This window comes from Loxodonta africana, chromosome 18 (assembly GCF_030014295.1).
Source record: "Loxodonta africana isolate mLoxAfr1 chromosome 18, mLoxAfr1.hap2, whole genome shotgun sequence".
NCBI classification, from domain to species: Eukaryota; Metazoa; Chordata; class Mammalia; order Proboscidea; family Elephantidae; genus Loxodonta; species Loxodonta africana.
This window is the reverse complement of record NC_087359.1, coordinates 65,225,605-65,238,800: the sequence shown is the minus strand read 5'-3', so window position 1 is coordinate 65,238,800 and position 13,196 is coordinate 65,225,605. Positions and strand designations below refer to the sequence as shown.

The 13,196-nt window shown below is 40.0% G+C and overlaps 1 protein-coding gene across 1 annotated transcript; it reads right to left on the bottom strand.

Moving 5' to 3' along the window:
* Nucleotides 1–8,786: 8,786 nt before the first annotated feature.
* LOC100671398 (olfactory receptor 3A10) lies at nucleotides 8,787–9,859 on the bottom strand. The gene has a single exon (XM_003416997.3). The coding sequence runs from the start codon at nucleotides 9,816–9,818 to the stop codon at nucleotides 8,787–8,789; it is 1,032 nt and encodes a 343-aa protein (XP_003417045.3). The 5' UTR covers nucleotides 9,819–9,859.
* Nucleotides 9,860–13,196: the final 3,337 nt, after the last annotated feature.

Below are 13,196 nucleotides of genomic sequence, written 5' to 3'. Positions count from 1 at the left end.
TTTTAAATTCTACAAAATATTACTATTGTTGTTTATTTTCTATTACTCACATATTTACTATTTTTATTACTCTTAATGTAATTCTGAGCTTTCATCTGGGATTATTTTTACTTTGATTGAAGAACGTCATTTAATATATTTCTTAATGTAGGTGTACTAATGTGGCATGCTCTCAGTTTTGTTTGTTGGATGGTGCCTTTACTTCACCTTCGTTCTTGAATAATATTTTTCCTGAATTTAGATTGGCAGTAACTTCCTTTCAGCAGGTTGAAGACATTGTTCTTTTGTCTTCTGCTTTCTTTTTTTCTTTTGAGAAGTCAGGTGTCAGTCTAATTGTTGTCCCTTGTATGCAAAGTGTCATTTTCTCAATGTGAGTGCTTTCAAGATTTCCACTTTGCCTTTATTTTTTTAGCATTTTTACTGCCATGTGTCTAGGTAGGTTGTAGTGAGTAAAAGGGAGTTCGGGCATTGACAGTTTGCATGCAGAGGGGGGCAGTTCCCCATAGCTAGAGACCTTCCAGAGCAAGCAGCTCAGGGAACCACAAGAAGGGGAAGAGGGCAAGGAACTCCTAGGAGAGGAGAGAGGGCTTATGTGTGGGAAGGTGATGTCCATCTATATTTCCTTTTGGAGATTTTCTTTCAACTTGTTCTCCAGTTCCCAAATTCTTTCTTCAGCTCTATCTACGTTGCGAACAAACTTATTATTCTTAATTTTGGCTATTGCATCATTCTAAAATTTCCATTTGGTTATTTCTTATAGTTTGTAGATCTTTATTGCCGTTCTAAATCTAAATCTCCTTGTAAAAATAATAGCCAAAGTTATTTTAAAGTTTGAATATGAAAATTTAAATACATGAGACACCATGTGGTCTATTTGTACTATCTGTTGAAAAAGTAAGCATTGTTAACAGGCAAAAGAAAATACTCAGCTTTACTAGTAAGCAAAAAAGCAAAGCAAAATTGCGATATATTTTTGCCTCTCAAATTAGCAATGATTAAAAATAATTGATATTTTTCATAATATGTTGAAATAGACATGGATAATTTCTAAACGGAGACTAAGCTGCCTGTTGGTAGATAGTTTAGCAATATGTATCAAGAGAACTAAAATATTCATGTCTCATTTAAAAATAGCCACATCATAAGAGTAAAAAGAAACTATTAAATATTTAGAAATAAACTTAATAAAAAGCTGAGCTCTCTGTTTTTTTAAAATCCTACACAACTCTTTCTGAATAAATGCATAGACTTTACCATGTCCCCATTTGGAAAGATGCAATACTGTAAAGATGTTAAGTCTCTCCAAATTAATCTGTATATTTAACACAGTTCTAATTAAAATCCCAGTAGTAGAAAATCTCAATCAGCAAAGTGATTCTATAGTTACACTGGAAGAGAAAGTGTGTGAGGCTAATCATTTGGGAGGAAAAAAATAATAACAGAGAGTTTCCAGAATAAGATATGAATATGTATTATAAAGTGACAGAGTTGGATACATTGTGATATTGAAAGAGGAATAGACAGAAAGGTGTAGTAGAAAGAAAAGTTCAGAAGCAGACACAAGTGTATATAGACATTTAACATTGGATAAAAGGAAGTATTTCAAATTATTCAGAAAGCTATAGAGTTAAAAAGAATCGTATTCGTATACCACATTATGTATTAAAATGAATTTCAGATGTGAAAACTAAGATCATAAAAGAAGTAGTAGAAAATATTGATGAGCATTTACATACACTTGAGATGGGAAAAATAATTTCAACTATAACAGCCAAAACAGAAATCACAAAAGATTGATATACTTGACTACATAAAATTAAAAAAACTTATCCACCTACTCCCCCTTATCAATTATCTCATTAACTGTCATTTCATCTTTAGGACAATAGTAAAAAATCTACCATCTAACTATTTTTTGCATTAACGACATACGTCTGGCAGTAATGATCACTAAGGTGCCAGGCAAGAGTAATACTGGCTGTGATGGTTAAGGTTATGTGTCAACTTGGCTGGGCCGTGATTTTCAGTGGTTTGGCAGTTATGTAATGATGTAATTTGGCAGTTATGTAATGATGTAGTCATCCTCCATTTTGTGATCTGATGTGATAATCCTCCATTTTTGCATAACACCAATCTTCTATAATGACCTTGATTTTTGGAACCTAGCTATGTTGGTAAGTGAGGAGAGGGTGCATGTCAAAAACACCATAAGCATTAATGAAAGACAAATATAAATAAGAAAAATATTTGCACAATATATGACAAAGAGTTATGCTTGCATTAATGTAAGAAGAAAATTCAGCCTTGCTCACAATCAAAGAAATGCAGACTAAAACAACAAGGGATATAGTGATTTATTTATTACATTATAAAGATTTTTCAAAATAGTAATACCTAGGTTTGGTTAGGGTTAAGAAAGTGGCCCTTTAACACTGAATTGGTAGAAAAATTAACGATACTGTTTAGTTGTTAATTTGGCAATATGCATAAAAATGTTGAAAATATACACATACATATGGGTCATAGTCTTAGTTACCTCGTGCTGCTATAACAGAAAAACCATAAGTGGATGGCTTTAACAACCCGAAATTTATTCCATCACAGTCTAGGAGGCTAGAAGCCCAAATTCAGGGCGCCAAAGGTTTTCTCTTTCTGTTAGCTCTGGGGGAAGGCCCTTGTCATCAATCTTCTCCTGGGTTTAGGAGTTTCTCAGGACAAGAACCCCAGGTACAAAGGACACACTACGCTCCTGGCTCTTCTTTCTTGGTGGTAGGAGGTCCCTTTCTCTGCTCGAGTCTCTCGTTTTTTATCTTGTAATATAAAAGGTGATGCAGGCCATACCTCAGGGAAACTACTCTTAGATCAGGGCTGTGACCTGAGTAAGAGTGTTGCATCACACCCTAATCCTCTTTAACATAATCGAAGCTTGCCTCATTAACCACAGGTAGAGATTAGGATTTATAACACATAGAACAATTACAACAGATCACAGAATGGAGGACTACCACACAATCCTGGGGATCATTGCCCAGCCAAGTTGACACATATTTTTGGGAGACACAATTCAATCCATGACCACTTAAGGAAATAACTATGTAAAGACATATCAAAGCATTGCCTCTAATAATGAAAAACTGGAAACAACCTAAAGATTCAAAATAAGGGGTTGATTAAGGAATTCATGATGCAGTTTAAAAATTATGTAGCCATTGCAAATGGTGAAGCGCCTGTATTTACTAACATGGAATTAAAAGAAAAAAAAAACAGGCTCTGATAGAAGGGAGAGTGGGAGCACAGGGGGGTTCTGGAGCACAAAGTGGGTAGAAGAACACAATTGCAATAACCAGACAAAAGTGAAGAAACAGGAGCTGATGTTTCCTGGGAGGTTGAGACTTATGCCCAGGCATTCTCATTTTGAACACATCTTCTCTCTACTCACCACTTTACTAATGAGTCTTGCTAACATTGCTACTGAAAATCACCCATCACTAATTAGTCTCCTCTGCTGTGCTCTCTAAGGTCCCAGTTCCTTTCAGACTAAGGATCAAAAAGAAAGCAAATCTTTTCTGGGTACCCTTTCCCTCTGGTCTTATTAGGAAAGCTACAGAAGACAATCAGCAAATCCCTAGTCTTCTGTAGGCCCCAAGGTTGTATTACCTTGAACCCTCATTTGGGAGCTAATTAGATGATTCTGTTTGTGGAACTTCACAAGGACTTCATTCCCCAGTCCTGGCTCTGGCGGTTTCCATGGTAACCTTCATTAGAATAGTTTCCAGATGGGCATCTCCGGGGTCTCTGCTGAGCTGGGGAAGTGAACAAAGTTTCTCAATTACTTTCCTCTTTTCTAACAGATCAAAAGGTACTGAAGTGTTTAGGATCCCAAGAGCCCAATCATGCTTCCTTCTGACGTCTATGAGGGAATTGTAAAAGACCGAGTCCTTTACCAGCTCATGAAAGGGAATTGAGGGCCAGTGTGGTACAAAGGACATAACACTGGTGGGGAAGGCTGGGGGTTTGAAGAGTCAGTCCCCACTCTGGCCCTTGTTATAGAGAAGGCACAAACTCCAGAAATATGGTAACTCCTTCAACTCACAACCTGATGAAATTTTAATATCACCTTCTATGCTATGCCCATCAATGCAATAATTCTGTATCTCAATTCATTTGATCCTCAGAATAATCATTTGAAGTGCAGGTTATCACTCCCATTTCATAGATGAGAAAGCTAAGGCCCACAGAGAGGATCTGACCTGTCCACTGCAGGTAGCAGTGTTAGCCCAGAAATGAGGCCTCCCAACTTTACAATCCAATGCTGTTTTCACTTTATCACAGCTGATTTAATGCAACAATGTGCATGGGCTTCCCAGTTTACTGCTTGGAACATAGAAGATGCTTGATCAATATTTGTTTTTCCTTATAAACTGGCCTGGATAATTGCTAAATAAAGGTCTGAACTCTTTTAGGGCCCTGATATCTCTATCTCCCCAGATTGCACAAACATAAGCTCTAAAAACAAGGTTAAATGTTTTCTGGCTGAGGTTAAAAAATTCCTCACAAGCCCACTTCTTTCTGTTTTGGTTATTGCTGCCTCTCAGGCCTTCACGTCTGGTCTGACCCAGCCCTATCACCTTCAATGTGTGCATGTTTCCAGTTGCAAAGATCCAGCTTCTCCCTATCAGACATCCATTATAAACACGAATTGTTCCTGGGTTTATGCACCTGTTCTCAATCTTATAGCCTGTCTGTTTAATTGCCCTTAGTCCCTTATTTTTCCCCAGCCTTTGGTATCCTGTGTGGATCTGAGTATTTATCATGTATTAAGTGAATGAACAATCAATGTCCATGGAAGTCCAAACCAAAAAAAACCAAACCCGTTGCCGTCGAGTCAATTCCAACTCATAGCGGCCCTATAGGACAGAGTAGAACTGCCCCATAGAGTTTCCATGGAGCACCTGGTGGATTTGAACTGCCGACCTTTAGGTTAGCAGCCGTAGCTAACTACTCCACCAAAATCAAAAGATGCAGTGCGTTGGGAAAATCTGGGGCAAAAGACTTCTGTAAAGTGTTAAAAACCAAAAATGTCAGTTTCATGACTAAGGTATACCTCACCAAGCCATGGTGAGCATTTGAAAACCGGACAATGAAAAAGGAAGATGGAAGAATTGATGTGTTCAAACTGTGGTGTTGGCGAAGAACACTGGATATACCGTGGACTTCCAGAAGAACAAACAAATCAGTCTTAGAAGACATACAACCAGAATGCTCCTTAGAAGTGAAGATGTTGAGACTTTGGCTGGCTTACTTTGGACACATCATCAGAAAAGAAATCATGTCTAATAAAGTAGAGGGTCAGTGAAAATGAGGAAAATCCTCAATGAGATGGTTTATAAAGTTTTATCTGTGTTGTAGCATATATCAGAATATTGATATAAGAGCCATAACAATGGACTCAAATATATCAAGAAGATAGTACAGGACTAGACAACATATCATTCTGTTATATATAAGGTCACCATGAGTCAGAGCCAACTGGATGGCAACTAACAACAACAACAACAACAAATGAATGAAAAAAGCCCAAGATACTTGAAAGGGACCAATTTTACAGGTAAAGGCACCTAAAGTCAGTATCACTCTGTCTAATGTTGAATTCTTTTGTGATTTACTGAAGGCTGAGAAGGAGAGAAGCAGGATCCCTGGGTGCTACAAATGGTTAACACACTCAACTGCTAACCAAAATGTTGGAGATGTGAATCCACCCAGAGGCACCTTGGAAAAAAGGCCTGGGAATTTACTTCTGAAAAATCAGCCCTTGGAAATCCTACTCTGACACACACAGAATCACCATGAATTGGAATAGAATTGATGGCACTGTTTTGGGAGAAGGCAAAGATGGTTAGTACTTCAAGGCTGTCCCACTTACTAACTATAATGGCTGCTTGCAAATCACTTAGCTTTTCTGTGTCCCTTGGCTTGTCTTTTTTTTTTTTTTAAGGAAATTAATGCCACATAAAATTAATGATTTTAAAGTGAACAGTTCAGTAGCATTTAGTATATCCACAAAGTTGTACAACCACAACCTTCATCTACTTCCAAAACATTTCATCACCCCGAAATAAAACCCCACAGCCATTAAGCAGTCACTTCCCATTCCCCACTATCTCCAGCCCCTGGTAACCACAAATCATTTTCTGTCTCTATGGATTTACCTAATATGGATATTTCATATAAATGGAATCATACAATATATGACTTTTGTGTCTGACTTCTTAGCATAATGTTTTCAAAGTTTATCCAGAATTCCATTTCTCTTTATGGTGAGTAATTTTCCATTGTACGAGGTATTGCCACATTTTGTTTATTCATTCATCATTCGTTGGACATTTGGGTTGTTTCCATCTTTTGGCAATTGTGAATAGTGTTGCAATGAACATGTGTACGTATGTACTTGTTAGAGTACCTGTTTTAAATTCTTTTGGTATATGTGGAAAAAAAGGCATGTGGTAATTCTATGTTTAACTTTTTGAGGAACTACCAAACTGTTTTCCACAGTGCCTGCTCTATTTTACAATCCCACTGGCAATGGACAAGGGTTCCAATTTTCCCACATCCTCATCAGCACTTATTATTTTCTGGTTGTTTTTTGTTCCTTTTAGTATAGCCACCTTAGTGGGTGTGAAGTGATACCTCATTGTGGTTACACCCTTGCAGGGTCTCTGCAAAGTGAGGATAATAGAAGCTGACCTTTTTGCTTTCTCACATTGGCCCTGTCATTGTGGATGACACTCAGCTGCGCTGGTTCAGGATTCCAGTGAGAACATATAGTTTAAAGTGCTTTGTAAATACTGTTATGTGCTAATAGAATAATAAGAGAAGACTTACTCTTGTTATAATTTTTCTGAGTCCTTGTAGCACTATTTTCTGTTCTGGACACATGGCAAGCCCCTAGCTGGTGGGATGCATGTAAGGGAAGAAGGTATTGTTGAGATGTGTTGAGTGCATCTCCAAGTGGAAGTACGTAGGTGCACAGGGCGTATACAATGACATCTGCTAAGTCTGACAGATGGATCACTGATGTCCTCGAATATTCATAGTTGTGTTTAGGAGTGATTATATCTGGAACATATTTCTTTGGATATGAGCTACCTGAAGTTGGGAGAGGGACTGACCTAAAACATCACTGGAAGTTCCAGGAGGCCAAAAGTCTATGTCCACAGGATGGGGAATTGTGAAGGGTGACTACTCATTAATCCCAATCAACCTTTTAGCAATTTTTATATAACTTCAGTCACTGTCTTCAATTGCAGTTATATAAAAAAGAGTCAAAAATAAGCAGCAGTGCAGCGGTCCTGGGAGGAGAGTCTGTTGTTGGTGGTGCAGGGATGAGTACTGACGTGCAATGGGAGTTAACATTTTAGTGTTCTGGATCAGGAGATCGGAGGAGTGGGGGGAAGGGCCCAGTGGGGGTGTTCCCTTACAGATAGGGACCCTTTGGTTCGGGTCTTAACTCAGAATGGACAAGATGACCAATGACTACTTAATGTCTCTTCCACGCCTCTGAATCTTGATCAAGTGAACACAGTGGCCTTGCTTTGGATGGGTCAACTTGCTAGTTTTCTCAAAGGTAAGGGTTACAGACAAAACTTTTAAGATTGGAGAGTAAACACTATAGTCAACTCACTTTCCTCGCCCCCACACACATTTTCACCATTAGCCTTTAAAAAAAAAGTCATTTTCCTTGTTTTCCAAATTATAGAATTAAGTACAAAATTTCAGATAACACCAGAGTAAATGTAGTAAAAATTGAAAAACCTTCTCCATTTCTCACTGCTCCCCCCAGTCTGATTTCCCTCCACAAAGATAATCACCATCTTCAGCTCATGGGCTGAACCCAGGACTTTTTCATCACAGGTACATACACATGCCACATTATCACCCCTTTCTAAATTTAGCAATATGTGATGTACATCTTTCATGTCAATACATAAACTCTTCTTTTTAAACAAATTAAAATGATTTACATAAAACATTAACTACTTGTATTTCATAGTAGAGTTAAAAACAATTCACTTTAGAGCAAGAATTAAAGAAAGACAAACACTTTGGCATAACCTATTATCATTTATTTATTTATTATTATCCTACCTCTGTGTAACACGCTTCCAAATGAATGGAGAGTCTTTGGATGTTACAAGATTTTGCACGCTGGGAGTCTGCTCAGTTTTTGCTAACTAAATGCTCTCTTCTTAATCCTTTGCAAGAAAGAGAGACTTGTTTGGCTTTAGCTTCAGGCAGTTTCTCTTATCCTCGAGGAGAAATGAAATTGCTTTTCAGGCATGCAACACTAATCCTAGTCTTACTTTTTGAAGAAGAAAATACTCTGACACAAATGTAATTTTTTCAAGAATAAATACTCTGGCATAAATATAATTTGTCTTGAATAGGGAGTCAAACATTTTGTTTTTATTAACATATTAAATGAATTTCAATCAAACAGTCATTATACTAAAAAATATAAAATAGATTGTGTCTCAGTTTTCTAACGGGTTTGGTTTTGTCCTCCTTAATCCACTATCAGAGACTTAGATACTCTTTTACCTAAGCTTTATCCTTTCTCTTCATTTGAAGGCAAATTATATTCTATTCTGGCCCTTGCTATATACTTGCCTTGCATCCCACAACCCAACCCTGAAGATTCATTCCCCCAGCCCATACCTAAGCCTTCAGTGGAAAGAAAGCCTACGGGGTGCTTAAGGAGGAAGGGATGCTTTGATATCCCTGCCTCCTCACTCTGGGGGCCTCTTCCCTGTAAGCACCCTCTTCAGGGCTCCCTGAACATCAGGGTTTCGGAGGCTGTAGATGACTGGGTTCAGCATGGGGCTGAGGATGGTATTGAGGATCCCAATCCCCTTGTCTTTGTCCGAAGCTGAGACTGAGCCCAGACGCATGTAACTGAAGAAACCAGTTCCATAAAAGATACAGACCACAGTGAGGTGGGAGCCACAGGTGGAGAATGCCTTCTTCCTCCCCTCAGCTGAGCGGATTCGTAGAACTGCAGCTGCGACGTGGGCATAGGACACAGAGATAAGGATCATGGGGATCACCCCCATGAAGGTAGCCCCTGCAAAAAGCAACTGTCCATTGAGGTGAATGCTGGAGCAGGAAAGCTGGAAAAGTGGTGGGAGGTCACAATAGAAGTGGTTGACCACATTGGGGCCACAGAAGTCAAGCACAGACACAGCTACTGTGTGGGTCAGAGCATTGATGAAGGAGATGGTACAGCAAATGCCCACCAGAGCACCCTGGACTTCATGGCTCATGCAGGTGCTGTAAGTGAGGGGCTGGCAGATGGCCAGGTAGCGGTCATAGGCCATGGCTGTCAAGAGGTGACAGTCCACACCAGCCAGGAGGTGGAAGAAGAAAAGTTGTGAGATGCAGGCAGCATATGGAACTCTGCACTGGTGGGCAAGGAGACATACCAGCATTGGAGGAACAGTGACCGTGATGCAGCCAATGTCCAGCAGAGACAGGTTCCCCAGGAAGTAGTACATGGGATTGTGGAGCTTGGGTTCCACAAAGATGGCGGCCAGAATGCTGAGATTGCCCCCAATTGTGACTACATAGGCAAAGAGGAAGACAGCAAAAAGGATGGGTTGCAACCCTATGCTCCCTGTCAGGCCAAGGAGGATGAACTCCGTGACAGTAGTCCTATTTCCCTGGGCACCTGGATCCATAGGGCACTGTTGAGAGCTATAGTGGGAGGAGGAGACTTGGGCCTGCCAAAAGGGAGAGAGCGACACTTTGTAGGCACTTAACATATGTCTACTTGAAGTTGAGGTGATATGGCATGGTCACCCACCAGTTGGAATGGATACCAGCCTAGAGCTTGGCCAGGGTCCTGGAGGCACCTACTATGCCAGGCATCAACCCTATAGAGACTAGTTTGGGGATAATCCAGAGGATACCAGGGAAGGGACTGAGGTGGAGAGAACTACCTTTGGGGCCTGGGATGGTGGCTATTTAGCAATATTGTATGGAAATGTTTCAGTATTTTAACAACTATTAAGGCCATATCAGCATATAGGAACTGAATAGTATCTCTGAATAACTAAATGAATGGATTTGTGCAGGCTTATAAAGCACAATATAGTAGAATATCAACTAAAGAAGAAAGGTGGAAGGACAAGAACTCGTGAAATCAAAAGAGATACGAAAAAGAGTGAAGTAAGAGAGGAACAAGGAACAGACCAAAGTACATAAATGCTACCCCGGAGGTGGGAAAAGAGGCTAAAAATTAAAGCCACTAAAAACCCAAGGTAATCTCATAAAATACTAACATTTACTAAGTGTATTCTTTAAATATTGTGTCAGCACTTCATATTTTATTTTCTTATTTAATTCTTACAAAACTCTATAGGGATAACTACTATTATCTCTACGTGATGAAGACACTGAGGTTTAGAAAGGTTAAATAAGTAGCCCAAGGTCACAAGTCTTTTGATAGAGCTGGTTCTGAAACCCAGTATCATCTGATTCCCAGGCCCACACCTTAACACTATATTGCCACTCAAAAACTTGGATGTGTGTAGTTATTGAGGTTTTTGTAAATGAAATTGTGTGTGATAAAAATAAGAACGGTATTCCTAGGGCTTTGGGTATTAGCATCACTACAGTTATTCAAGGAAGCTGATAATCAATTGATTCATTCTCTCATTCAACAGGAGCCATAGTGGCATAATGGTTAAGAGCTTCGGCTGTTAACCAGAAGGTCAGCAGTTCAAATTCACCAGCTGCTCCTCAGAAACCCTATAGGACAGTTCTACTTTGTCCTATAGTGTAAAAAAAAAAAAAAAAAAAGTAGTGTGGTAAAATTCAGGATATACAGTAAAATCTATGAAAACCAGAAACTGTGTAAGGTGGGAACGTGCCAGAGAAGGAAAACTCAAATATTTTTTGCTAAAGGATAGAGAGAAAAGTGATAAGAGTGCATGCTGTCAAAGGTGGAAAACTTGTGAGACCCATAAAAACAAGGCAGGCCCGTTAAGTTCCAGCTCTCACAGGTTTCACTGTATTTTGACAGATTAGTGTATGGTATATGAGAGAAAGAGAAAGTTTATTAAGGATTTCAAGGTTCCTGGCTTGACCAAGTGAAAAAATGGAGTTGTTATGAACCGATCTGGGGGAAGGCTGCTGATTATTTCGGGGACAAGGGTTGAGTATCCCAATGGAAAACAAGGGAATTGAAATCCCAGGGAGCCTTAAGTAGGCTTTCACTTTATCACACATAATGGCATTTCTGACATTTTCATAGCTGCCTGGACAATTGAACAGTGAACTCAAGAAGTGAAAAGCCCTTTAGGTGTGGTTGGGATATGTGGCTCCAGAAAGTTTATTTCTGAGATTCACTTCTTCTGGACTCTTGCATATGCTGGGGTACCCGTCTCTCTGTGACTGTACTAAACCAAAAACCAAACCAAACCCAGTGCCGTCGAGTTGACTCTGACTCATAGCGACCCTATAGGAGAGAGTAGAACTGCCCCATTGAGTTACCAAGGAGCACCTGGCGGATTTGAACTGCTGACCTTTTTGTTAGCAGCTGTAGCACTTAACCACTACGCCACCAGGGTTTACTCATTAATGTCTTGAACTCTCCCTCTTTCGCTCATCAAAACTCAAATCCTGGGTCATTATTCCATCTCAGTAAAGTCCTCCTTATGCACCTATTCCTTAACTGCTCTTTCCCTCCTCTGATGTGCTGGCCAATTTATAGGCTGAATCATTCTAATAAATGCATATGGGGAAAGGGACAAGGAACTGATCCATTAAGAGAAACTGCTTGCCCACATTGGACCACTCAAAATCGATAGCACGAGACAAAGAGTGTAGACTATGCTTATGGGCTACCCCAGGGCTCTACACTATTCCTTCATCACCTCCACTCAGTGCTTTTGTGCAAAAACTCTCCACTACCTGTTGGGCTTAAACTCTGTTGGGCCAGTGTTGACCCTCAGTGGGGGAAAGATGAGTGCTAGCCTCTCACAGGTTCTGCCACCCTTTCCAGAGTTTACTTCGAACTCGGGCCATGACTAGTTCCCTCAGGTGAGAAGCCACTGGCTCCTCAGACATTGTATATTCAGGTTATGTTTCAGTCTATTGACGGCAGCATTCAAATATGGAGGAGAGTGGCAAAGCTTGCTTTGCTCTAAACAGAAGACACATGTCCCTTGGAGACTCTGTTCTGAATGATGTAGTTTGCTCCATCAAATATAGCTTTCTGGCCAGGGTCCTATGAGAGCAATAAAGCAGGAAAAAATGTGGATCACAGTCTAGCTGGGCAGGAAGACTCTCAAATGAAGAGCTCTCAGACAGGTTGATAGGCATCCTGCCTGAGTTCAAAGTGACCTAGCAGTAAGAGAGCTTTCAGACGAACTGGTGGGAGGAGACAGCAAAACTAGGAAGACAGAGTTCTCTGGGCTACGGAAAACAGGACTCTGAACAGAAGTCCCAGTCTGATAGAGGAGGCAGGACATGCAGATAAAGTAACTAGATTTCACCATTATCAGCAGGTTTTTGTGTGGTGTCAAGCCTATTCTAAATGACAGAGTAGAACTTCCCTATAGGGTTTCCTGGGCTGAAATCTTTAAGGGTACAGATTGCTAGGTCTTTTATGCTGAGGAGTCACTAATGGGTTTGAACTTCCGACCTCTCAGTTAGCAACCGAGTGCTTAACCACTGTGCCTCCAGGGCTCCCTTATCAGTAGATTAAGAAGGGCAAATTAGTAAACTTTCTTAATATGGAAAAACACAAGATACCCAGATTCTTTTCTTGGAAGAGGCTTTTCCTAAAACAAGGGCTTTTCTCCATTCGCTAATTGAGAGATGAAGAAAAAAATAACAGATTCTCAATTACTCTATATTGAAAAAGTATAGGGGAAAAACAAGAACAAAAAAACCCTTCTCTGAATGCAGCAGGAGAAGAAGAACAGAATTTCACAATGCTACCCAAGTTTCTTTCCCTAAGAAATCAGTAGAGGAGATTTTGCAGGGCTTTGGGGTCTTTGGGAGCCAGTGAGGTCTGCTGTGAGGAAGGAAATGTAGATCTGGGGTAGTGATTGCTGCTGGATGAAAGATCCTAAGGGTTTATCTCAACTCTTCTCTCCTCCATTCTAGAAAAGGCAAACTGTCAATAATTGCTT

Coding starts and splice junctions, on each gene's coding strand:
- LOC100671398 (XM_003416997.3), bottom strand. CDS start 9,818: ATGTTAAGTGCCTACAAAGTGTCGCTCTCTCCCTTTTGGCAGGCCCAA.